This window comes from Gavia stellata, chromosome 23 (genome assembly GCF_030936135.1).
Source record: "Gavia stellata isolate bGavSte3 chromosome 23, bGavSte3.hap2, whole genome shotgun sequence".
Taxonomy (NCBI): domain Eukaryota; kingdom Metazoa; phylum Chordata; class Aves; order Gaviiformes; family Gaviidae; genus Gavia; species Gavia stellata.
The window spans coordinates 1,933,796-1,958,223 of record NC_082616.1 but is presented as its reverse complement, the minus strand read 5'-3'; the positions used below and the strand labels follow the sequence as shown (position 1 = coordinate 1,958,223).

The window sequence follows — 24,428 nt, the reverse complement described above, 5'->3', positions numbered from 1 at the left end:
TCTGCAGGTCTGAGGTCCCTAGATGTTGATATCTTTCATGATATCCCCTCACAGAAGAAATGCCTCGCTTAGAGAATTTTGCCAAGCTAGAAGTAAGATCTAGAGCAATCGCAATATGGAGAGTAATAGAGTAACTCCTTCTTTGAAGTTTGATCTGCTGTAAACTTGTGTTTGTAGGTACGTTTCTGTGAGAGAAATGCTATTTTTTAGTGTTGTCCAGCAGTATTTCCCTGCGGGAAGGAGGTGCTATGAACACGAATTTGTTACCTCCAATACAATAATGATAAACTGGGAATAAGCTTTTTCTACCATGTTTAAAACAAACGTCATTACATGATGTTGTCACTAACAGGCATTGGCCATGTTCGCTCAACCTCCGTGTGTGAAGTTCACTGACGGTTTTTCTCTGCTGTCCAAAGCACCCGCAGTCTAAATGTACCAAGATAATATGAAGCTGTCTGACATAAAAATTTAATAGTGAAACCCATTAACTTAAACTTTCTAATTTTAACCAACGGCAATTATTTTTAACTGTGCTGAAAAGTAGTCAGCGACTGGTTTAGATACTCATAAGACTACCTTTGGTTTTAATATTTCCTGTAAAAGGTGTGATCACAAAAGGACAGCTGGGCCTTGTGGAAATCATCCACCAGTACATTCGTTATGATGAGATACACGAGGCAATTAATGTCCTCAACACCATGAACTGGAACACGATGGGCCGTCAGTGTTTCATGTGCTTGAGTGCCATTGTCAATCACCTTCTTAAACAGAAGCTTACACCAGACAGAGAAGGTAGGGGACTAATTATTTTTTTAATGTATTTTTGTGCTGTCTTTGTGATTCATATGTGGATTATGACAATGTATTTGTTGACTGTATAAAGAAGACAAAAGTGAGAATCCAGGCAGTCGGATGGATTACGGTACTTGATCGTCAAATGTCGTACGTCGACAAGTCATTTCAATAAAATCTGGATCAGTGTGTTGATTGCCTTTTAGTTTGTTTGTATCAATAGTGATACTAAAAATAATGCATATTTTAATATATATATGGTATAGGCATGACTTAATATATATAGCACTATCACATATATGCTGTAACTTTATTACATTACATAAATTTAGCTTATGTTACCGGCTAACGTTAGTTAATATAGGATTCAAATGTTTGTTGTATATTCATGCTGAGACAGCACCAACTTAAGGAGGGACGTTTTCCTGCAGCAGGGAGAAGAGATGTTAGTCCGGTTTTTAAGGTGCTTTTGAAGGGCCATGCTTTCATTACAAGATCCACAAGCTTTGAATACACTGTCCTCTGCTGCCTCCTTTAGGATTAGAGCATTTGTCCTCACTGTAATCTTCTGGCCCCCTGCAGCAGTAGCCGGGGTCCCTCACAAGAAGTGATGAATTTTAGGTTCAGCCTCCTCTCCGCTGAAGCCCGGTGTGATGCCTTCCTCTTGATTTGCTGTGTATCTTGAAACTCAGTAGACTTCAAGATTTGAAGTGCCTTGATTTAGTGAAGGTGTTATCCTCCAGTCTAGCGGGCAGACAGCTGGGGACCAGGCATCTTTTGTGGCAAGAAAGAATACTCAGGATTCTGGCGTGTTTGATGATAGAAAAACTCCAAGGTGTCCTACATTGCTGCCAAGCCATCAGCTATCCCATTTTGGGGGATGTGATTAAAAAATTCTCTGCATTGCAAACATAGCATATCAATTCTAAATAAAACACGCTTTTAAAAGGACCCATGAAAAGGGCTGGGTTTGAAACTCTTGTAGAGGTATGCACGTTATAAATAGATGCCTGTGTGCTTCCCCCCATGCAGCTCCCTAACACTTTTTACAGCAGATGGAATTTTATTCTGTCCAGGAGTTATTCTGTATGAATCTAACAAATCTGGCACGGTAATTTGTTTTCTTTTTTATTAGCAGAACCCAGTGGGACCTTTTATTTATAGCAATGGGGCAGTTATCTTTGAGATCTTTATTCTGCCTTCAACATCAAGCTGGGCTATCTAATGAATCTATAACTGTGCTAGTAGTTACTTATGTTCCGTGTAGGTCGAAATATTTCAGGAGTACAAAACATGCTGTCAAGAAAACAGCAATGGCAAGAGAGTATGGCTTTTTTTTGCAAAGGTACTGCTGTATTCAATTTTAATCTAAATTGACTGCTACTTTGAAAGAAAATACCTTTAAAGTTTAACTTATCTTACTGTCTAGATTTAAGATAACACAAAACCTCATTTACTAACAGTTTGCCTGTGTTCCTAACACAGTAGTGTTAGCACTTTTAGTTCTAGCAAGCCTAATAAAATAAAATGTAACTATGCGTGGAAATAAAGAACCATTATTGCTAAATACAGAAATGGCTAGTTGAAACAAACGTTAATAACAGCAAATCAAGGAGATTTTGTCTGCCTAATGAGACAATAGGTTATATTTTGCTTTTAAAGCCCACACGGAATTCTGATTAGCAGTAGCAGTTTGCACATCCACTCTGAAAGGAGAACCTATATAGCAAATATATAGCAAATTCTCCCTGTGACTTAAGAATGAGCGAGACCTCTCGTCAGTCATTTTGTTCTGCATATAAGGACTTGTACTATGTATTAACTCTCAAGCAGAAGTCACGTAACATAAATATTATTGATCATTAAATTTCCTTTCAGCTAAGCATGTGGGACACAAAGGTATACTGTGTATTTTCTTGTGTTACTTATAATTTCATATTAAAAACACGTAGAAAAATGCCTAAGAGCTCTAGCTGTGGAGTATAGCAGTCAGAAAGTATTTAAAGCAGAGAGAACTTCTGTAACAAAAGGGCTTTATTTTCATCCTGTTTCCCACCTCTACATGCTGTAGGAGAGTCAAACCCTTAGGGTTTCTAGACCCTTTTATTTCAAGTTTTTAAAGAACTGTGGGCTGAAGGAGGTTTCTTAGACCTCAAGGCCATCACAAGAAGGGTTCTGTCACCCACTGACCTAACCCAATAATCCCTGAAAAACTGAACTTCCTTGTTGTTTGCCTAAGAGGACAAAGATGATTTGAGCTAATTCAAAGTTGATCTCCACTGGACAAACTTGTTCAAACCGTATTACTCTCATGAGTCACTTTTAATTGTATGCTGCTGGTGAGAACTTGATGTGTTACAGACTTCTTCATCCTTTTGACAACTTTTGTTGCTCGAAGTCATTGTCAACTCTGCCTCAAAGTGCAAGTTTATGTGCACGTTTGTGTTTGTACAATCTGTCATATTTTAATTTCACCTGTCCTACAACAACCTCACATTTCATCAGTGTTTGAGGAATTTGACTGACTGCAAACATGAGCAACCTGTTGTAATTGAAAGAGTTTCACTTGTTTCATTGCTGCTGTGTTTGAACTCCACAGCACAGCTTGAGGCAAGCCTTGGAACCTTTTATGCTCCAACAAGACCCCTCTTGGATACAACCGTGCTGGAGTACAGGGACCCAATCAGCAGATACGCGAGAAGGTTCTTCCACCACCTGCTCAGGTGAATGACAGTTTCAACTTCTATCAACTTAAAATTAATTGCATATTTCAATAACTACCTACTTTAATGTGGTTAACATTTTCCAAGAGGACCACCCCTGAAAAAAATGCATTCATTGTTACTGTTTGTTTAACTTGCACTTTGTTCCTTTCAAGTACGGTATTGTAGGTAAAATGCTATTCAGAGCTCTTCTATCATCAGTGCACCTAAAATGAATCACCCTTTCCCTTTTAGCTTGACAGAAAAAAGATAGCATGCTTCTGAGAGATTTATATTCACCAACTGCTTGCAGATTAAGTATTGAAACAGCTTACAAACTTGGAGAAAACACCGAGTTTAAATAGATGCTAAGATGCAAATGAACAGTGCATGTTCCAAGACATTTTTGTCTCTACACCATGAGCATTTTGTTATTCTCATCCTCAAAGTTCTTATCCAGAAATTCATATTGCAGTAATTTTAAGTGCCATTAAAATAAGAGGAGAAAATGAAATGTTGCATTTGTCTGAAAATTATATGACATTAGAAGAGCCATAATACCAAATTCAGCTGGAATTTATAGTACATTGGTTTATTGCTATATTTTTCCTTCATAAAAAATTAATAGCCTAAATTTCAGTCAGTTATAAATACCAATATACAGCAGTTTAACCTGTTCATGCGTTCAACCACAAATACAGCTGAAACATTCCCTCTGAGAATCATCCAGGGGGTGAAAATAAGGAGAAATTAAGCTTCTGAATGATACAATGTTTGTAACACCTTGTTGAGGAGGAGTGTAGATGGACATGGTGGGAAGACTTGCAATGCATCCTTTTTTGGTGATTCATCCAGATTATATACATTGTCTGCATATGCAAAGCTAGGAACTGCAAGCTACTTTGATAGTACAGTTTGTGCTTCTTTCAAATCTTGAAGAGAAATATTTTATACTGTCTTCTGCATTTTGGATCTGAATAGGATCATCTTTCTGCTGAAGAGCTCCATTCAGTCCAGTTTGCAGACAACACCAAGTTGGGCAGGAGTGTTGATCTGCTGGAGGGTGGAAGGCTCTGCAGAGGGATCTGGACAGGCTGGATCGATGGGCCGAGGCCAATTGTATGAGGTTCAACAAGGCCAAGTGCCGGGTCCTGCACTTGGGTCACAACAACCCCATGCAATGCTACAGGCTTGGGGACGAGTGGCTGGAAAACTGCCCATCGGAAAAGGACCTGGGGGGGTTGATGTACAGCCGGCTGAATATGAGCCGGCAGTGTGCCCAGGTGGCCAAGAAGGCCAACGGCATCCTGGCCTGTATCAGAAATGGTGTGGCCAGAAGGAGCAGGGAGGTGATCGTGCCCCTGTACTTGGCGCTGGTGAGGCCGCACCTCGAATGCTGTGTTCAGTTTTGGGCCCCTCACTCCAAGAAGGACATTGAGGTGCTGGAGCGTGTCCAGAGAAGGGCGACGGAGCTGGTGAGGGGTCTGGAGCACAAGTCTGCTGAGGAGCGGCTGAGGGAGCTGGGGTTGTTCAGTCTGGAGAAGAGGAGGCTGAGGGGAGACCTCATCGCTCTCTACAACTGCCTGAAAGGGGGTTGTGGTGAGGTGGGTGTTGGTCTCTTTTCCCAAGTGACAAGTGATAGGATGAGAGGAAATGGCCTCAAGTTGCGCCAGGGGAGGTTCAGGCTGGATATTAGGAAAAATGTCTTTCCTGAGAGAGTGGTGAAGCACTGGAAGAGGCTGCCCAGGGAGGTGGTGGAGTCACCATCCCTGGAGGTGCTCAAGGAACATGTGGATGTGGCACTGCGGGACACGGTTTAGTGGGCATGGTGGGGTTGGGTTGATGGTTGGACTTGATGATCTTACAGGTCTTTTCCAACCTCAGTGATTCTGTGACTCCAATGGGAGAAGTATTCTAAGGAGAAGAATGCTCCAAATATCTGCATAACATGCACCAGCCTTTCACTGGTGTTTTCTTAATAGATGTGGCCCCAATAGTGGGTACAAACTCTGCTTTTGCCTTTCTCCTAGAAACCAGCAGGGAAGATCTGTTGCTGCAGTGGCCGACGGTAGTGGCTGTGGGCCAGTTGCCTGCAGAGGACAGATGCGGAAAGAACGCCTCAGAGGCTGCTGAGAGGTGTAACTATAGAGCTCTAACATCTGCAAGAGAAAGGTGCATTCCCTCTGACTCCGGCTTTGCTTCCAAATGCTAGCAGGCATGCAGAGGCATGGGGCCTGGCTAAGCTTTCCGCCCTTGGGGCTGCTGAACACAGCTGAAACACTGACTCAACCCCCCCAGCAAACAAGAAGCTGCAGTGTCAGAATGCTGCCTGGACAGTGTGGGGCACGGACAGGAGCTCTGTAGGAGTATCTCCCCGCATATTTTACCTCCACGAAAAAGCAGCCCTTGAACAACCTACTGTTGTGGCAGTTTTTGGAACAAATGTGTGATATTTTGCTGTTTCCCTATTGTCAAAGGGATTTGTATTCAACTGAATCAAAGTGATAGGATCATGTGATTGCTGCAGAACAGATGGTAATGCTTAAAGCTTATCTGAGAAAACATAATCTAAGTACAAAATGAAATGTTCAAAAATGGGAGATTTATCTGATAGAAAGCAAGGAAATGATGTCCAGAGCTGATCTTTATTATATCAAAGTGGCTGTGCCTTAATTGGTGTTTATTTCCTTTTAGATGTTTTCTTAAGTGACTAGAATGATTCAAAAGTAGGCTAAGCAGAGAGTACTACAGGAATGTAGTACTGGAGGAATGGTAAACCATGGTTCTGGGTGAGAGAATGCCATCTAGGCGCGATGCAATGTCTGGGAGAATCATAGGGAGGCACAATGCTCCCTAATTCTTTCAGGCGTGCGAAAGTTGCAGCCGCTGCTATTAAATCCCTCTGTGAGGAGCCGGCAAGGCAAGCTGCTCCTGCCAGCCTGCATTGACAACTGTAGGTTCAGAACGGGAAGAGAAGTGAGGAGAGAATTACTCTCTTGCCTTTTCGGGTCGCTGTATTATGCCCATCAGGATGCTGCAAATGGAGTAGTCCTCCCACTACCTGTTTGCCAGAGACAGCAACTGTATCTGGGTGTCAAGAAGATTACATTTTGAGTCAGTTATATGCTCTCCGTCTCAACCTTTGTTATTTGATTTAGTCACTTTTTTACTCTTACTCATTTCGCACTGAATTGCAGGCTAGTTACAAATAGTTAATGAATCTCTTCAGAGTGAATTTGTGTTACCGCAGAGGTGTCTGCATGACCAAACAAGAAGACTTGAATGCAGATGCGCTGTAAACTGTCGATGCCAACTGGATGCAGCACTAGGGGACGTTTGTTACTCTCCGGTGAGCATGAGGGGACAAAAGCAAAGTGATCACTTCGTACCCTGTTGCAGCAAGAAGTGGAGGAAACATAGCGCTTCCTAAATTACGTGCACTATAAGTATGGCTGGTATTCAAAAAATATTTCTTGGAACAGAGTAGGGCCTTCCACAATTCCTTTGGGATTCAGAGGAAGCAAGCAACAGATGCACAGAAATGAAATCTAGAGGATAAGGAGCTAAAACACCCAGGGAGAAACTCAGAAGTGGGGTTAGGAGCATGAGTAGAAGACAAGGAATTGGGGACGAAGGGCTAAAGGCAGGGATGAGGATGTACAGAGTCCTGCAAAAGGGCAGAGTGGGAGTACAGAGCACAGTGGGGGAAGACAGCTTGGGATGTGTGTGGTGGGCTGTAGAGGAGACCAGACACATAAGGGATGGACAGGGAAGGGCGGAGTCTTTCATACGAGATTAAAACATTAAAACACTTAAATGTTTCTAGATCTAAATCTGAAAAATTTTCATATAAACAAAAGTTTTCACCCCCCTCTCCAGCTTTCCTTTGAATGCCCCACCAATCTGCCTTAAGCCTTTTCTAGAAGGACCCACTCTTGGGAGAGAAATATTAATTCATTCTACATGCTGAGACAATCTTTGACCTGCCTGCTGAGTCTGCCAAAAAGGTGCCAGTTATTGTTGTACTTTTTAAGATGCGAGTGTCTGCATTTACTAGAATTGAGAAATAGAGTTACCTTTTCAGAAAGGCTATCCTCACCTAGTAATAACCATGTGCCAATGATTTTAATCTTTACTGTAGGCTGAAAGGTTGTGTATCCAGTTGCAAATAACTGGAGACATCCATTTTCACATGATCAGTGAGATTCTAGGCTAACTATTTTTCTACCATCAAAGAGATCAATTTCTAGAAAACGCTGAACGCTGCGATGGTAGGTTCCCTCTCTTAGGGATCGAGCACTTTAGAAAGAAGATGCTCCGTCATTCCTGGCTATATTGCAAGTACAGGTTAGAAAACGGGGCTGCAACCTGAAATGGGCCAAGGAGCAGTGACAGCACAATCAAATGGGTCGCAATTAGAAGGAAGGAAAATGCCTTGCAACAGGCTTGATGCAGCCATGTTATTTGTATCCGTCGTTATAAAAGCTAAGTTCTTAAATTTGCAAACCATGCAGCATCTTCAGCTTCCACAAAATAGAAGCTTAGAGCAGGTATAGGCCCTGAATATAGAATATGGAATACCTCCAAAAACAGGCGTTCAGTATACAAAATTAAAATTAAAGGCTTCTTAATTATATGCCAGGGATCCATTACAACAGTATTTATGGAATGAATAATTATTTTCACTTTAAATTCTTATCTATAATTAAAAAAATACAGGAACTGAATTACAAGTATAGAAATGTATCTTAGGTGTTCCTTACCACTTGAGTAGCACTCCAGTATTTTATTATGATGTCACTGCTTATAATAATATAATGCATTATATCATTATGTAAAACGTTGAGCAGAGGTGGATTTATTAGGAAGCCTTGGGGAGCTGTAACCTTCTTGCCCCCACCCTTTTGTTGAGCACTGCCTACTAAGTGTATTTGTGTAATGGGGGAGTGGCTGCACAACCTCCTGCCACTGCAACAGCCTCATCTAGCCGGGTAGGGAACACGGAGTGGGATGGAATGGTTTTTCGCTCGTTAACTGTGGCATCGCTGACTCACGGCTTTGCTTCACTCTGATCAAGCATTCGTAAATTGTACTTGTCGTATTTTCTAATGCATGAAATTATCTTGTTTGTTTGACACATGCACAGAGGCACAAACACGCGGCTGCTCTGTTTTGTTCAGATTTTTCTGTCTCTCTCAGAGAGGCAGTGGGAAAGTAACGTAGCATGAGCGGGAGGTAATGGCCGGGCTGGGAAGTAAAGTCTGAAATGCAGCTCAGGAGTTGCAGAATTAGCATACAGCCACAGCTCCCTGTTTCTGCTGTGCCCTTTCCTCCTTTGTAATTCTGTTCTTGTCTTTGTGAATATGCAGTTTAAGGATCTTTTTGCGCATTTTTTAACATGGATAAATACTAAAATTCAAAACCATTTGGACCTTTCCGTCTGATAATTCCATTAAGAGAATGTCATTGGGGTTTTTCCCACCGTACAAATATGTTTCCCTACAAAGCAAAGCTCAGTTCTAAATAACAAGATAGTGCACTTGCTTCTTTCAAGAGCGAAGTGCAGCTGTGATCACATTCACTGGTAGAATTTTGGATGGATTCATAAACCATTCTCCTTTGTCTGAATCCAAAAATAAAAACTTCCACCGTGTTTTTGCTGTTACTGTTTTTACTCCTTCGCAGATCTTCTCAGAAATGTTGTGTACTCCTCCCAGTGTTCAATGTAAGATGCTACTGGTTCAATGCAAAGAAGAACTTAGCTACGTGTTGGGCAGAGCATTCATAAAGTGGTATGACTTTACGCACAGAACTTGATAGAGCCCCTTCGTAAATAAATAAACGCTCATAAAGGCGATCAGAAAGTAGGTGGTCATTAGCGTCGGGGGAGATCTGCTTCCAGCCAGTACTGATTTTTATGAATCACTTCACTATTCAAGAGTTCTGAAGTGTACTGCTATACTACCTGACATGATGCCTTGACACAGTTATCACTTAAGTCCAAGACAGCCTTTGAAAAGCTAAAATAAAGCTCTTCCACCCTGCAGGTATGTCGCTTATGCAGTACTAACTGCCCCTTGGTAAGCAGGTTTCTGTATCACTACACTGCAATCTGCAAAGTAGATATTCACTGTGAGTATTCCGTCCTAAATAAGATCCTAAATCAAAGATGAAAAAATGCCTCAACTCCATAGGAATAGTGCCCAATCCCATCTGCTGTCAACTGTATGGAACTGAGGGACAGAGTGAGCAAAGAGCTTTTATGATCCTTTTTAAGAGCACCCTAAAAGTAGAATCTATAATTATATTGGTACATAGTGTGTCACGAAATATGTATAAACATTAATGATGACATGGTTCAGGACTAAGAATGTCTTTTATATTCATAAGGTAACCTATTAAGCATTAAATTAGGCCTTCAGATAAAATGACCACTGATGCCAGTCAGGTTCTCCGTGGTGGCCGCATGAACAGAATTCATCTCTACAGGAGTAAGTTCAGTAGCAGCATTCTGACTAAAGTAGCACCTTCTGGAGAGGACTTTGAAGAGTCAGGTTTTGTCATCTTGTGAAAACGATCAAAACCAAAGTTTTTCATATTACCACGGCGCTGATAAATGAGAATTTCAATTGCTGTGATGGAACTGCACATGAAAAGATTCCCCTGGTCATGCTTCTTGACCTGTTTTAGAAACAAGAAATAAAGGCACCTATTTAATGGAACTAGATTATTTTTGCAGTTAAAGAGGTTAAATATCTCAGGAAAAGTTTAGAATGTCTTTGCTTCAGTCCTATGTTGCTAATGATTTTTTTTCTTAAACCAGCTCCACAAGAGTTTTCAGTTTCAGTCAGATGCTTTGATGCCACGGGAACGGCTCCAGGATTTAATTCTCTAGTGGTGATTACAATGTAAGAAATATTGAGCAAAATATCGGCGGGGGGGGGTGGGGGTGGGGACGGGGACGACACAAATGACATGACATAATTGCTTGAGAATAAAATCCCATGAAGATAAACCACAAGAAATCTCTGTCAGAGATTTGGGCAGAATTTTCTGCTGAACCCAATGGGAGACATTGCTTGGAGCATGGGGAAAATGGCCCCAACCACACACTTAGAGCAGTCCCAGAGCTCCTCCAGCATGGAGCCACTTCCCACAGTCACCAACAGACGTCTGTTTGGTGGCCCAGCGTGCCGTAAGTCCTCCAGTTCTCTGCTACATCCCCACCCATGGGACTGCACTAGAAAAAAGGAAGACAGAATAGCTACACTGGAAATGGCCTTAAGTTGCTCCAGGGAAGGTTCAGGCTGGATATTAGGAAAAATGTCTTTACTGAGAGAGTGGTGAAGCACTGGAAGAGGCTGCCCAGGGAGGTGGTGGAGTCACCATCACTGGAGGTGTTCAAGGAACGTGTGGACGTGGCATTGTGGGACATGGTTTAGTGGGCATGGTGGGGTTGGGTTGGTGGTTGGACTTGATGGTCTTACAGGTCTTTTCCAACCTTAGTGATTCTGTGACTAATGTTCTTTGTGCCAGGGCTATTCCCACATGCTCATTAATCTGACTTTGATATTGCTGCTTTTGGAAGCTGAGCCCACGTAGAGACCATTGTTGTGTTGTATTGTGGAACTGATCATTTGCCCTCGTAAGGTGGCTTTTTCCTGCTGTGCCAGCTGTGCAATTCCCCTGAAATCTGAGGGGCTTTGGGCATACAGCGAGTACAGAAACAATGCAAATATGCCATATTTATGAACAAAAACTCAAGAATAACTCAACGCATCTCCACTCTTGAGCAGCTGCAGTAAGTCAGCCTCAGCTTTCCTTTGCAGGTCATCAGTTACTCCCTCCCCATCAACTCTACCTAGTCGCTAATGGTATCTCCTTCTGGAGTGACACTCAAAAATCTCTTCTTGAGCTCCTGACCAACAACCTGAATTTAAGATTATTTTTTTCCTTGCAGCCTTTCCAGAATGATTCATGTCTCATCTCTTTACCAAGATACTTTTTCTCCATTCATCTTCAGGGTCTTCCTGAGCCCCACCATTACCTTCACTTTTCTGTATATGGACCATCTGACAATATTCTGTGCTGAGCTTGGCTCATCAGATCCAAACAGAACATGGCTTGGCAATCTGTAATCCATTTGTTGTGTGCAAAAAATTGTTTGTTTTCCTCCCTAAAGAGCTTTGTTTTTCTGACTTTTCTCCCACTTCCATTGGGTACCCTCCAGGAAGAGCTAAGTGAACAGTCAGGCAGCCCTAGGCTTCCTGTCTTCAAATGCAGAGCTCCCTTTTATGGTTCTTCAGAACTGAAGAGCCTGCTAAGGAAAGGATATCATAAGTAAAATTTAGAACAAAAGTCAGCAATAGTCAATTGTCCAATAACTGGATGTAGTGTCTTAGGGGTGCACCTCACCTCTCCTGACTTAGTAATGTAGAATTTAGATGTCCTACACGCTCACCCAGGCTTCCTCCATAGTTAGTATAAAGACATGGGCACCCAAAGGATGAGTAATCCCATCGAAAGGAGATGTGCAAGATAAGCGTGAAGAATCAAATGTCAGTGCCTATCCCTATCAATTAACTATAAAGGGAGCCTACCTGATTAGCTTAAATTAGCCATGTAAAGGTGAGCTGTTCGAAGATAAATGGAATGATTTGCACTGTAAATGTCTAGCCCCTGTGTCACATTATTACTGGCCAGTTAACAGAAAGATCTTAGATGCTCAGATATAGTTTCTGCAGTAGAAGGAGAGAGGCACAAAGACTAACAAAAAGATACGAAGAAAGGTTTACAGAAAGACGCAAAAAGCAGATAGGCACGCAGATCTCTCTAAAAATCCCCTTTTGAGCAGGTGGCCAGGATAGGAGAGGATGGGGATGTTTCTTAGTTTACACTGATAAATGTTGAAGTATCAGTAAAAAAGGTTATACTATAGTAATATATGACCAGCACTAGACAAAATTCATCCGGAATTTCTAAAGGTAGTCAAGCATAAAATAGCTGAAATAAATACTGTGGTGTATAACCTCTTATTTAGGATGACCTTAGCACCTGAGGACAGGAGCATGGAAAATATGATGTCAGGTTTCAAAACACAGTCTGGAGAGACCTTGAAGAACTATCGCCCTGTAAGTACCAGTGAAATTAGTAGAAACTATATTAAAAAAAAATGGTGAACTTACAGACAAATACATTGTAATGGGGGAGAGTCAGCAGGATTTCTGTAAAGACAAGTCATGTCTCAAAACTCCCAATTCATTCATGTCAGCAATCCTGTCAGTAATGGATATCCAGCTGCTGCTGCTGGAAGTTTGACTACTGAAGACCTTTTTGGAAGGTCTCCCACCAAAATGTCGTAAAGTAACTAAGCTACCACAGGATAAGAGGGACGCTTCCCTTTCATAGGTAAGTAATTCATTAAAAGGTAAGAAACAGAGTAAGAGTAAGTGGTTGGTGTGGATGGAGGTCACCAATGGAAATTATAAGTATGGCAGATCTATACTCATAAGTAGCCTGGCAAAGGAGCAAATGTTGAGGTGCCAGCGTTTGCTAATGATATTAAATTATTAAGACTAGTAAAGGTAGGGCGTGCTGTGAAGAACAGCAGAAGGGCTTCACAGGACTCAGTGCCATAGTGTCAAAATTGAAGATAACGTTAAATGTAAATAAATGCAAAGTGAAGCACATGGCATCTAACTTTGCGTATAAAACGATGGAGTCTGAGCTCACCATTATTCTGGAAAAAGAATTTGGTCTTACAACTCTACAGCTATAAAATAGTCAGTTCAGTGCTCAGCACAAGTACAAAAAGCAAATTGGATGCCAGGAATTCTTAGAAAAGGAATAGACAACGAAACAGTGAACTTGAGTTCACCTGAGTTTTGTGTGTAGTTTTGGAGTCCCATAATCTGTAAAAGGATATAGTAGAACTCAAAAAGCTATAGGAAGGGCAGCCAGGATGATTAAAGGCATGAAACAGCTTTAGTGAAAGGCATGACTAAAGAGACTAGAACTCCTCAACCTATAGAGGAGGCAACTGAGATAGAGATCTATTAAATTGTGAGTGTTAGGGAGAAAGAGCACAGTAAATGACTGCTCACTGCTTCTTCCAATACAAAAACTAGGGGTCATCAAGTGAAGCTAACACGTGGCAGTTGCAAAAGACAGTGATTCTTCACGTAACATATAATTAAAATATGAAGCTCCTTACCACAGGATGTTGTGGATGATAAAATTGTATATGAGTTAAAAGGCAAGGTTCAGGGAAGAGAAATTCACTGAGGAATGCCAACATAGAAACCACCTCTGGCTCAGCAAATCCCTGAACCACAAATTGTTGGAGACTAGGAGACTACTTAGGGAAGTATCGCCATAAGCTTGCCCTGTTCTTACGTTCTTTCCTAGGCGCCTAGCTGTTGGCAAGATATTAGGTTAGACGTACCTCCAGTCTGAGCAAATGGTCGTTCTTACGTTTTATGTTCTTGTACATGATGCTGTGCAGAAAAAAACATAAAATACTCATTAGTTTTCCATTTGCTCCCTCAAAAATGTGCCAGAATTCATACGATCAAAGTTCTAGAGAATTTCTTGTCTGGCTCTCCCGTGGCTGTATTTGCTGTAATGGAGTTCTTATGTGTGGGAATTTTATGAGCATTACCACTGCATTATTTTATTATAAAGAAAAAATATTTGCTATTGACAAACCTAGATAGAAAAAGTAAACATACTGTAATGGACCTGTAACTCAACAAATGATTCAAAATTTGGCCCTGCACCTTGACTTTGTAATTAGATATTTATCTTTAGGCAGCCAGCTTTAGAAAATATTGAGCTAATGTATTTTCTCTGAGAAGCCTTAGCACTGAAAAAACGCATCTTATCCAATGTCAGGCATGAGGGAGAATTGGCCCTGTACCTCATGGAAAGTCAAGGGGGAAAAGGGGCTGTTCATCTTAACTTTAACACCAAATTTCCATCTGCTGCAGTTGGAAGTTGCAGAGATATCACACACATACAATAGGGATTTATTATAGAGGCAGCAACTCATCCTTAACCGTAGCGATGATACTGGGCCTCTGTTATAGAGCTGTCTTTAGTGTGTAGACATGCTGATATGTTTGCTCAATAAAATCCAGCTTTCAAGACATACTGTTAAGTTTACATGATCACCAGAGTGAGAGGGATAAAGCTGGAGAAGAAGAAAAGCGGAAGCGAATTAATGCAATAAAGGCTAGGATTTAACAGACAGGGTTGAGTAAAATAAATGTGAAACAACAGGTGTCACTGACTCTTATCAGCATTTGTAATTAACATCTGTTTTTAGCCCAGAGTACTTTGGAAGAGTATGTTGGAGTGTGTCTGTATTTAAAGATAAAGATAGACTGTTGAGAAGTTACTAAGTAGTAAGAGGTTGGGGGAACGGAGAGGTTTGGGGGTGGGGGGAGGCGGTGTTGGCTGGGTGGGTGTTAGTTGCAGCTTAGAGAAACCCGAAGGAAAGCCGCTATGATAAAATTGCAAAGTAGGGAAATATTGCTATGGCAACAAAATATATTCTCTTGAAGGAAAATGAGTGTGAAAAAGGAAATACAGAGTGTGGGAAATTCAAAGGAAGTACGGGTTACAAGAAGAGAAAAGACTGAACCTAGTTTAAAAAGGACTAAACCATCATAGTTTCAATTTATGTAATAATAATTTTTAATAATAATAATAAATTGCTGTTCCCCAGACTTTTATAGCACCTACTGTTGAAAATCACAGCACTTGACAGACATGAAAGAATTATGCTACGCAGTAGGAGAATGTTGCTCTTGCTCCCAACAGTCATCCTCTTCAGTGGCTAACCCCGATCGACCAACATCACGTGGGAAAGGCGTGACATAGATGTTCATAGAATCAGGATTAACTAATATTTCTTCGGTTTAGACATAAGGCAGCTCTGTAGTTTTAAGCTAGTGCTATTTTATAGTTAATTGAGCAAAGGTCAACTATACGTATTATAGCTAAAACTACTGCTTTTTCTAGACTATTTCATACATCTAGACCATTTCCTACTAAAGATGTATTTTAAAAGTTTAAGTGATGCCTTCTTACTAAACTACTTCATTCACAAATCAACTTGGTTCACTTGAAAATCTGACTCAAAAAAATGCCTGGACAGCTTTCCTTTGAACATAGAAAGCCTGTTCTGAGAAGAAGCACGTATGTTTAACATAGAGTCATCCGAACTATTTCACACAAGAATACGTTTAGGTTTCCTAGCGCAGAATATCATCCTAAAAGATAGGAATCACAATGTAAGATTATGGGGTTTTTTTGGGGTTGGGAACGTCTTCAAGATTCACAGCCAGTTACAGCCCTCAAGGGCTTTCTCTGGTCAGGGAGTCATACTGTCTGGCTCCCCTTATTAGCTTTCTCTTTCCTCCTATTTTTTTAATTTGGTTTGTTTGTTTGTTTTCCTGCTTCATACCAGAGGGTACCCTTTGATGTGAAGGGCATTCGGTTCTACACCCAACAATCTATAAAGTCATAGGTGGACTTCCTTTAGTTCAGAGATCCATAATTTCACAGTATAGTTCAAGTAACAGAGATTTTGAGTGGCTTGAGATAGGTGTACCCATTTCCATTTTTCTCATGGTTATTCACTAACTTTTACTTGAGACCTATTTGTGTATGACCTTTGAGAGGTTCCATAAGGGATTTCTTTTCAAACAAGTCACTCAGGTCCCAAATCCAGCACTTCACTTAACATGCCCATATTTAGGGCCCGTAGAAAATTATAGGTCATAAACCCATACATTAATGCTATGCTAAATTTGGGCCTGAAGGGATGTATAGATTATACCTGGACAACCTTTAGAGCTTCTGCATCTGAAATACAATTTAGGAGATTATCCCCTTGACTCACATACGTGTAGACCCGGTGGCTGTTTCTCCATTAGCCTTTGGTGTGCTCTGCAGCACTTTCTCTTCATCAGTACGAGAGGCAACAAGGTTGTGCCCCCCCCACCCCCGAGGTTTGTGTGTCCTGTTCAAAAGAACTCATAATCTAAAAAGCTAGTAGCATAATAGCGTGAGGTTGGCAAAATAATACCACTAGCGTCTCAGAGGTTGTAACTTACCAATGATTCCATTGATTCTTCCGTCAGTTCCCTACTACCTACAGAATCATTGATGAATCTCAACCAGCTTTACAGAGGGTAGAAGTCTCAGAAATAAGCAAATGCCTGCCAGTTTTGTGAAAATCGGCAACCAGTTTGGGTTCACTAGGATGCAGAAGGTTATCTCCATCCCAAAAAGCTACAGCAGAAGTTCAGCAGGTACATGTTCTGCCCATCGAGACATGCGCTGCTTGACACCAAACAGTCTACGTTGCCTCCTGCTCCAGCCTCCAACCATTGTTGGGAGGGAGCTGAGGATACCCTGCTGGGAGAAGGACAGTGTGTTGACTGGAGCGTGTTTGGGCAGCGCACAGAGGGAACCGGTGGAGTTACCGAGCTGAGGCCTGTGTAGGAGGAAGCGTAGGAAACTAATCATCAGTGCTTTTTGCTGCTCACCGAACGTTTTCTTTTAAAAACCGGCAGTTACGGTTTAAATTTCTGATTGTCATACATGAGACTTTTGGTGTGCCTTTGCACACACGTGGCTGTTGAAATAGTCTAGCTGCAGTAAACTAATACCCAGCAATTAATTGCTTTTTGCCAAAGGAGATCAGTAGTATTGGGGATAGTCTATTTTCCAGAGTTCATTATCCAAGCAAATCATAAAAGACTATGAAGTGAATTCAAGAATGTTGAGACTGAGTCCCCCAAAGTGTGAGATTGTGAAACACAAACTTACAGTTTGGGGAGAGAGAGGGAAAGATAGGTTCTTTGGAGAGTTCCGAGTCTTCAGACTGCATTCAGTGATCTGGTTTACTCTGCAACGATCTTCTTTAAAATAGGGTGTCCTACTGAACTCACTAGGGTAAAATGGTGTCGGGTTTTGGCTGACTTTTGTTTGAAGTGTTTTGGGTTTTTTGATGAAATGTAAGACCTTGATGTACTTACTCCTCTTCAGGAACTCTAAGTAAAGTGCCAGTATTTCAGCTTTCGCTATAAAATGAGGTTCAGGCTGGATATTAGGAAAAATGTCTTTCCTGAGAGAGTGGTGAAGCACTGGAAGAGGCTGCCCAGGGAGGTGGTGGAGTCACCATCACTGGAGGTGTTCAAGGAACGTGTGGACGTGGCATTGTGGGACATGGTTTAGTGGGCATGGTGGGGTTGGGTTGATGGTTGGACTTGGTGATCTTACAGGTCTTTTCCAACCTTAGTGATTCCGTGATTCTGTGATTCTCTGATCTAAGTCTTTGATTAATACTATATTTTATATATGAGAGGTTACATAGCAATCTAAGTCTTCAGAATTTACTGAAATTTTACTTCAAAATATTTCCTTGAAGGTCAATAGAGTTTCAGGGTTGTCATTTTAAGGATGCACTGAAGTTACACCATCTATACCTGACTTCATTACACATCAATATTTTTCATGTGAAATATATAAGACCTTAAGCCCTGGACTAAGGGTTTTGAAATGGACTCTGAAGCTCTGTTCTGAAATACAGCTACACGTCTAAATCGGTGGTGTTATGTCCAACAGCTGGTTGAAAACCAATCTGTCCCCATTTAAATCAACCACTTACTTAGCAACCTAGCCACACACTTTTTACATTCTTTAACCTGATAATCTCTAATTATTCTGGCTCAGAATTCCATTGAAATGGGGTGCAGAGTCATTTTACAGTTGTCGTTATTTATTTTAATATTGTCTAAATTAAAAGGAAAATATTTCAGATAATAACCACATTTTTTGAGGGAAAAAAAGCATGAAAACCATTTCTGTTCCAAAAATTGCTGATATGAGAACTTATGGGAAACAGCTCCTTTTATGAATAATTATTATTATTGTGTTTAAGAAATGGGCAAGATGCCTAGAAATTGAATGAAAGAATGAGCTATTAAATTGAAATATTAAATGAAATAACTGAATTAAAAGTGATCATGTAAAGCCTGCAGTAAATGTTGGGAGCTGTAGCTGATTGAACATATTTTCATCGTCTGTTTTGTATGCTTAAATACAATTGCTTGATGTAAGTAAACACTTGATTGATATTCTGAATACTTTAAAATCTGCATATGCATCACAGAATACTGAACAATTAAAACTTAATTTCAGTGTAGTTTGATTACATGTAAATGATTTCAATATTCATCTTTTCCTGTTCTGTTTGCTCGGTGCATATTTAATATTCACTTTTTGAATGCATATCACCCTTGATTGGACTGTGAGATGAGGAGGACTCTGAAATTTCCTCCATTAAAAAGGATTGCCTTAGAAATATTATTTGTGCCACAGCTCTTCCCCTGCAGATTATTTTCTAAATGTTGTGTACCCTTATTGAAGACAAGGAAGAAAACTGCTGCAGCCCTCCTTTATCAGCCCAGCACAAGGAATATGCTTACATGGTCGATGGGCATGTCTAAGAAGGCTTGTTGGTTGTAACTAGTCCCTAAAGAAATGTTTCCATCTTTTCTGCACTGTATTTCTCTCTTGCTTGCATGAGCTCCCTCTCTCTTCCCTTCCTCCTCCCTCCCCATGATTTTTTTTTCTGGTTCCTGGACTTTTTATGAGATGTTTTAATATTATGGATAAATACTACAAATATTTTTAAGTTGACAATTTTCAGCCCGAAGAATGTATCTCTATCTTTAAGTGACCATGTTCAGTTTAGGTGCTGTGGAATACAGATGACAAAATTGTGCCTTTTGATACATTTGTAGAACCTCTCATCAAAACAGGAGAGACTTCTCTTCCCTTCTCCCCAGGCCCCAATCCGTGCACCTGGTTTTGATCTACAGTTCTACAGTATTTAAAATCACCTTATTTCTGAACATCCAGCAGGAGGAAACCCTGGGCATTTGATTCTCTTTTTATTTATGCTGGTGAAAACCAACGATAGCCTCTCTGAAGTTAATAGATAAATACATTTATTTTAATTTCTTATATATTTTATTTAAAAATAAAACGCTTTCCGGGCATCTTTTCAGTTAAGTCATATTCTTGAGATAGAAGCAGGCAGCAGGTCTGCGACTCCGCCATGGAAGGCACATCTGGATTCTTCCCTGCCTCGACCATTTTTGACCTGCATGACCCTTGTCGTATCACTCACATTTCCCCTTTGTTTCCTTGACCATCCACATCTTTTTAATTTGTGTAGGACACGTAGAAAGGTTGCATGAGTGCATATAATAACTATTATTTTATTATAGGAGAATTTGAACTTAATATTGTATGTGCTAAACAGCTTGCAGGGAAGTGTTTTCCTATCTGTCCTATATAGTTAATCACAGTTTGAGAGTTTTAATCTTGAAGGTCATATTTCTGTTGGCTGTCACTTTGACCAAACAAGTGGCTGAACTTCATGGTTTACAGGCAGATTTCCTTATCTCTCTTTTTCAAGAGACATGTAAGTCTTGATTGCTGGAGTTATTGTGAAGCAAGCAGTAAGTAACAAGGTGGAGGGAGGGGTGGGAAGACACTCGCTGCAAGACCAGTACCCTGTAGATGCCATTTTAGAAAGCAAATATTGTACCTTGTAATTGTAGCGCAAGAACAAAAGGGAGGGTGTTTTGCTTGGGGTATTTTTTGGTTGGTCGGTTGGTTGGTTGAGGAGCTGATAAACTCTTAAGTGAAGTGTGCTAGCAATAGCAAGAGGTCTTCCCATGACAAAACATGTTTATAAAACAGGCATTATTAGCTTGAGATTGGTCTCATGCTGTACAGGACTCTCTAATTGTTCCTATAGAATAAAAACAACACAACTTCCATGCCAAAGAGACTCAAAATAACAAGTATCTTCTAGTAAAGCTAGTTTAAAAAAACCTGGACATTCTTGACTGATTTAATACTGTTTGCCTAAGTAATGCAAACTTACTACTTTTGTTTGAAGCCTCCACCTTATTTTAAAGCAATTCCCTTTATTATAATTTATGAAGTATCTGTGATTGTTATTTCCACCTCTCTTGGTTTGTGAAGAGCATTTCTTAGATAGTCTTTTTTTTCCCCCTTTTTTTCCCTCAGTACAGATCTGAAAGTAATGAGCTAAGTTCACAGTTTTATGGACAGGGGCCATAATGAGACTGAAGTATGTATGTTGATTAAAGGAAAAAAAATGGAAATCTTTGTGAAACAGCAAAGAACTGACAGCTTTAAGGCCATGATTCCGTTCTGCAGGTCAATCAAATGAAAAAGTTGCTTTACATTTTTTGGTTGCAGGCATTTTTTTGCCTTGGCTAAAGCAAATGTCATTCAAATAGTCGGTGTAGTTCTAACTTTAGAAAAACAAAATAATGATGCAGGCATTCTTTTTAGCTAGTCGTATAGCCGGTTTCTGTTTGGTTTCCAATTTCCCCTCTAAGTACTAAGAATGTATATTTAATCCATAATTGAAAAGAAAAATGTGCCGGAAAAAGATATACATGATAGCTATTTGAGATACACATATTCTAACATGTACTTATTTGTATTAATTAAAGCATAGCTTCAGAAGCAGCATTACAACACAACGTATTTTAATGGAAAATCCTTCGTAGAAAGCATGTTGAAAAGCTTCAGCTACACAGATGTGCATGATAAAACGGTGGTGCACTGCCTGTTCCCCAGTGATCAAGAGGTTAACCTTAATTCATCTCTTCCCCTCCCTTAAACAGGTTCTGTGAGGAGGGCTGCAAATGAGTGCTTGGAAGACACAGCAGGGAGATTAGCTTTAGGGAGGAAAGGACTCCCCACTCCAGTTCCTAGGAACCTCACCTGGAGAGTGCATTTCCTTTTCTACTTAAGCTAACCTATTATGCCGTCTTGTCACGAATGTTATTCCTCGAGGAAAAGTCCTCGCCGGCTCTATCTCGCAATCTGCTGAATCATTTCAAGTGTGCGGTAGAAGAGGAGAGAGCAATAAGGCTGTAGCAAGAGGGAGGCAGAAATCCGCTTAGATATTGCCCAGAAACAGGGATCCCAGTACAGTACCTCATACAGGACTCCTTCACCCGCCGAGGGGAAGGTGGATTCCCGTGTTTCCCCTGTGCTCGCACCGGCCTGAAGAAGGGCTCCAGCATTGCCCACTGTTTCCTAAGGTACCCTCAAGGTACAGAACTCTATAGATACCAGCATCCGTACGATGCTGTCGGACAATATTCATTGGGCAAGCACAAACGACACCTTTCTAACATTGGGAAATACAATGCTGCTTTTTCCCCACTGCGGCAAACAAGTCATCTCCTTCCCAAACTTCAGGCATCTACAACTGATCTGTTGTCGAAGTTGTTAACAGGTGAAAAGGGGGAAATTTTACCAGAAATGGGAAAAATATAGAAAACGTTCTATAAGGAATCAATCTTTTACTTCACAACTGAAATTAAATTGGGGTATTTTGTTGTTTTGCATATCTAAAAATAATCACCCAATCTATTTCTGTAGGTATTTTTAAACAGTTTAAAACGTGCAGTAGAAGAAAATGTGTACAAATAGAATCACTTTCTCACAGCACATAGCGGTTAGCTACATCTAGTGCAAGAGAGGCATTAGCCCCATGAAGAATTTCCCGTTGTGATTGGCGTTTGCCAGTGTGATGTTGTATATATTCTCGGAAAGCTTCTGACGGACGGCTTGTTTCCTCCCACTTCTGTGGAATTCGCAAGGATTGCAAACAAGAGGATATATACAGCCTTCCACAGTGCCTCCAGCCCATGTAGGTTGTTTGCTGTAATTGCCAGGAGATGGTGTATGGTCTCTGGGTAGGAAGAAGGTGGCAGTCAGTGTCACTCAAAATATGTGTAGACGTGGCACTGCGGGACATGGTTTAGTGGGCATGGTGGGGTTGGGTTGGTGGTTGGACTTGATGATCTTGCAGGTCTTTTCCAACCGTAGTGATTCTGTGATTCACCCTCTACCTTTTTCAGTCCCTGGGGATTCATGGCTGTTTAGCATGACTCGACTGGATTATCATCTTCAGAGAGCTGTACTGAGGGGTCCGTGAGGACAAAACTCAATGCAAACTTCTACAAGGACCTTGGAAGTCTTGCGAGATTTGGGATTAGTCTTTTCTGCAGGGGATTTTGAGGTTCCTACCAATGTTACTGGGGCTAGCATTTATCTATGTCGTGGCTGGTATCTTTCACAGCATCAGTTTGTTATGATCTACAGTACCTTCCGCTCCCTACAGATTCAACTAGATCTGATGGGACTCAACACTGAACATAACACTTGCTGAAGGTTTTAAACGATGAAGAAGGTTAAGGGTAGTTACTGTCCTACCTCATAGTTCTGCAATCTCAGTTTGAGCATATCAAGTTTCCCCAGTAAAGCTTTGGCATCCCTTTTGGTGAGAATTGAAGGACTTCATCTGCCCGTTAACAAAATTTGATGCAGCTCTTAAACTATCCTCAGCAAGTGACATGTTTCCTTCTTCTTGCAGGTATCAGAGATTTGAGAAAGCGTTTCTGCTAGCTGTTGACATAGGTGCTCGGGACCTTTTTATGGTGAGTCATTGCTGGAGACAGAGGCTGTTGTCAGGATGTTTGCTGTCAGCTTTTGCGCACATTAAAGTGGACTCGTGTCATTTGCAGTCTTAGACGTGTACCGAAGACAGAACTGTTCTACCTGGTTTGCCCTTTGCCATCGTGAAACTCATCACTAGGAACTGAGTATCTTTAGAGTTATTGACGTTTTCCCTAGCATGGCCTAAAGGCTAGTCTTTATTTTCCAGGAATTAATGTATATGTTTTTGAACTTTCCCCTTCTTCATCTGTCCTGATGTGGGTGAATGTCATCTTTCACTCCAATAAGCTTATATGTTTCTAATCCGTTCCTTTAAGAAGTACAACTGCTGAGTCCTGGACACAAGAGCTGGCCATATCCTGGGGATCCTGAATGCTCTTAGTTTGTCTCTTAGGGTTTTGTGAAAAGTGACAAATTATGAACGCTTCTACAGGTACTTTTAAAACAACAAAGCTCAGCAGCATCAACCCAAGGGTTTTTACATTTTATGCACTCTCTGCCCCCTCCCATTTAATTAGCTACAAAAGTAAAATTAACCAGCTCTTAAAAGGTCCTCTGTGTGAGCTCTGCAGGAGGCTCTTGTTTTATAAGATCTTGCACCACAATGTCACAGTGAGGTCAGATGGACAAAGCCAATAGTGCTTTCCTAGTCTCTCAGCGTGTTGCTGCTCCACAGCTGATTTCATTGTTTTCAAAGAAACAATAGGAAAAGGGCCTGCTGAAAAAAAGGCCCTTTGAACGATTCCTTTGCTTGACTCTTTTGCATAATGAAGACATTCTGTTGTTTAAATTAAGCTTTGACACTAGATGTTAATATCATTTATCCCATTAAGTCACTTGCCCTGCTAGTTTGATCTTGATATTTAAATTGTATGTTAAATTACACAATTAAATCCTGCTTTTATGGGTTATGAAAATTCCCTTCTAATTATATAAAAAGTTGTGTGAACCTTTTGATGTTTTTTTCACGGCTCTAATCATCTGGCTTGTTCCATCTAATTAGAAAGATGTGAATACTGCGATAAACTTTTCTAAGTATGCATCAAAAGAATGTGATGGAAATGTCAGACTTTTAGGAAATCCATTACATGTTTTATGTTTACTCTCCTTGATTTTTCCTCTTTTCAGCTCGGCTTTTTCCTTTTCTCTTTTTATTTAATGTAACCTCTTCAATACAAATTTTATTGCTAATCAAGCTAGGCACTGCAGGCACATATAAGATTCAACCTGCAACCTGTCTGCGGCAGGTTGCAGCTTTTTGTCGGGGGCTCTCCCACCATACAGGTAAGACATTCTCCCTGAGTAGTTTCAGCCATTCTGGAAGAAGGAATGACCCAG

The 24,428-nt window shown here is 40.8% G+C and overlaps 1 protein-coding gene across 1 annotated transcript in view; it reads left to right on the top strand.

Moving 5' to 3' along the window:
- WDPCP (WD repeat containing planar cell polarity effector) overlaps positions 1–24,428 on the top strand; it is a 107,781-nt gene that overhangs the window by 36,557 nt on the left and 46,796 nt on the right. The window contains exons 10-12 of the mRNA XM_059828600.1: positions 607–795; positions 3,395–3,518; positions 23,008–23,071. Of these exons, the coding sequence (XP_059684583.1) occupies positions 607–795; positions 3,395–3,518; positions 23,008–23,071 (377 nt within the window). The remainder of the gene's footprint in view (positions 1–606; positions 796–3,394; positions 3,519–23,007; positions 23,072–24,428) is intronic.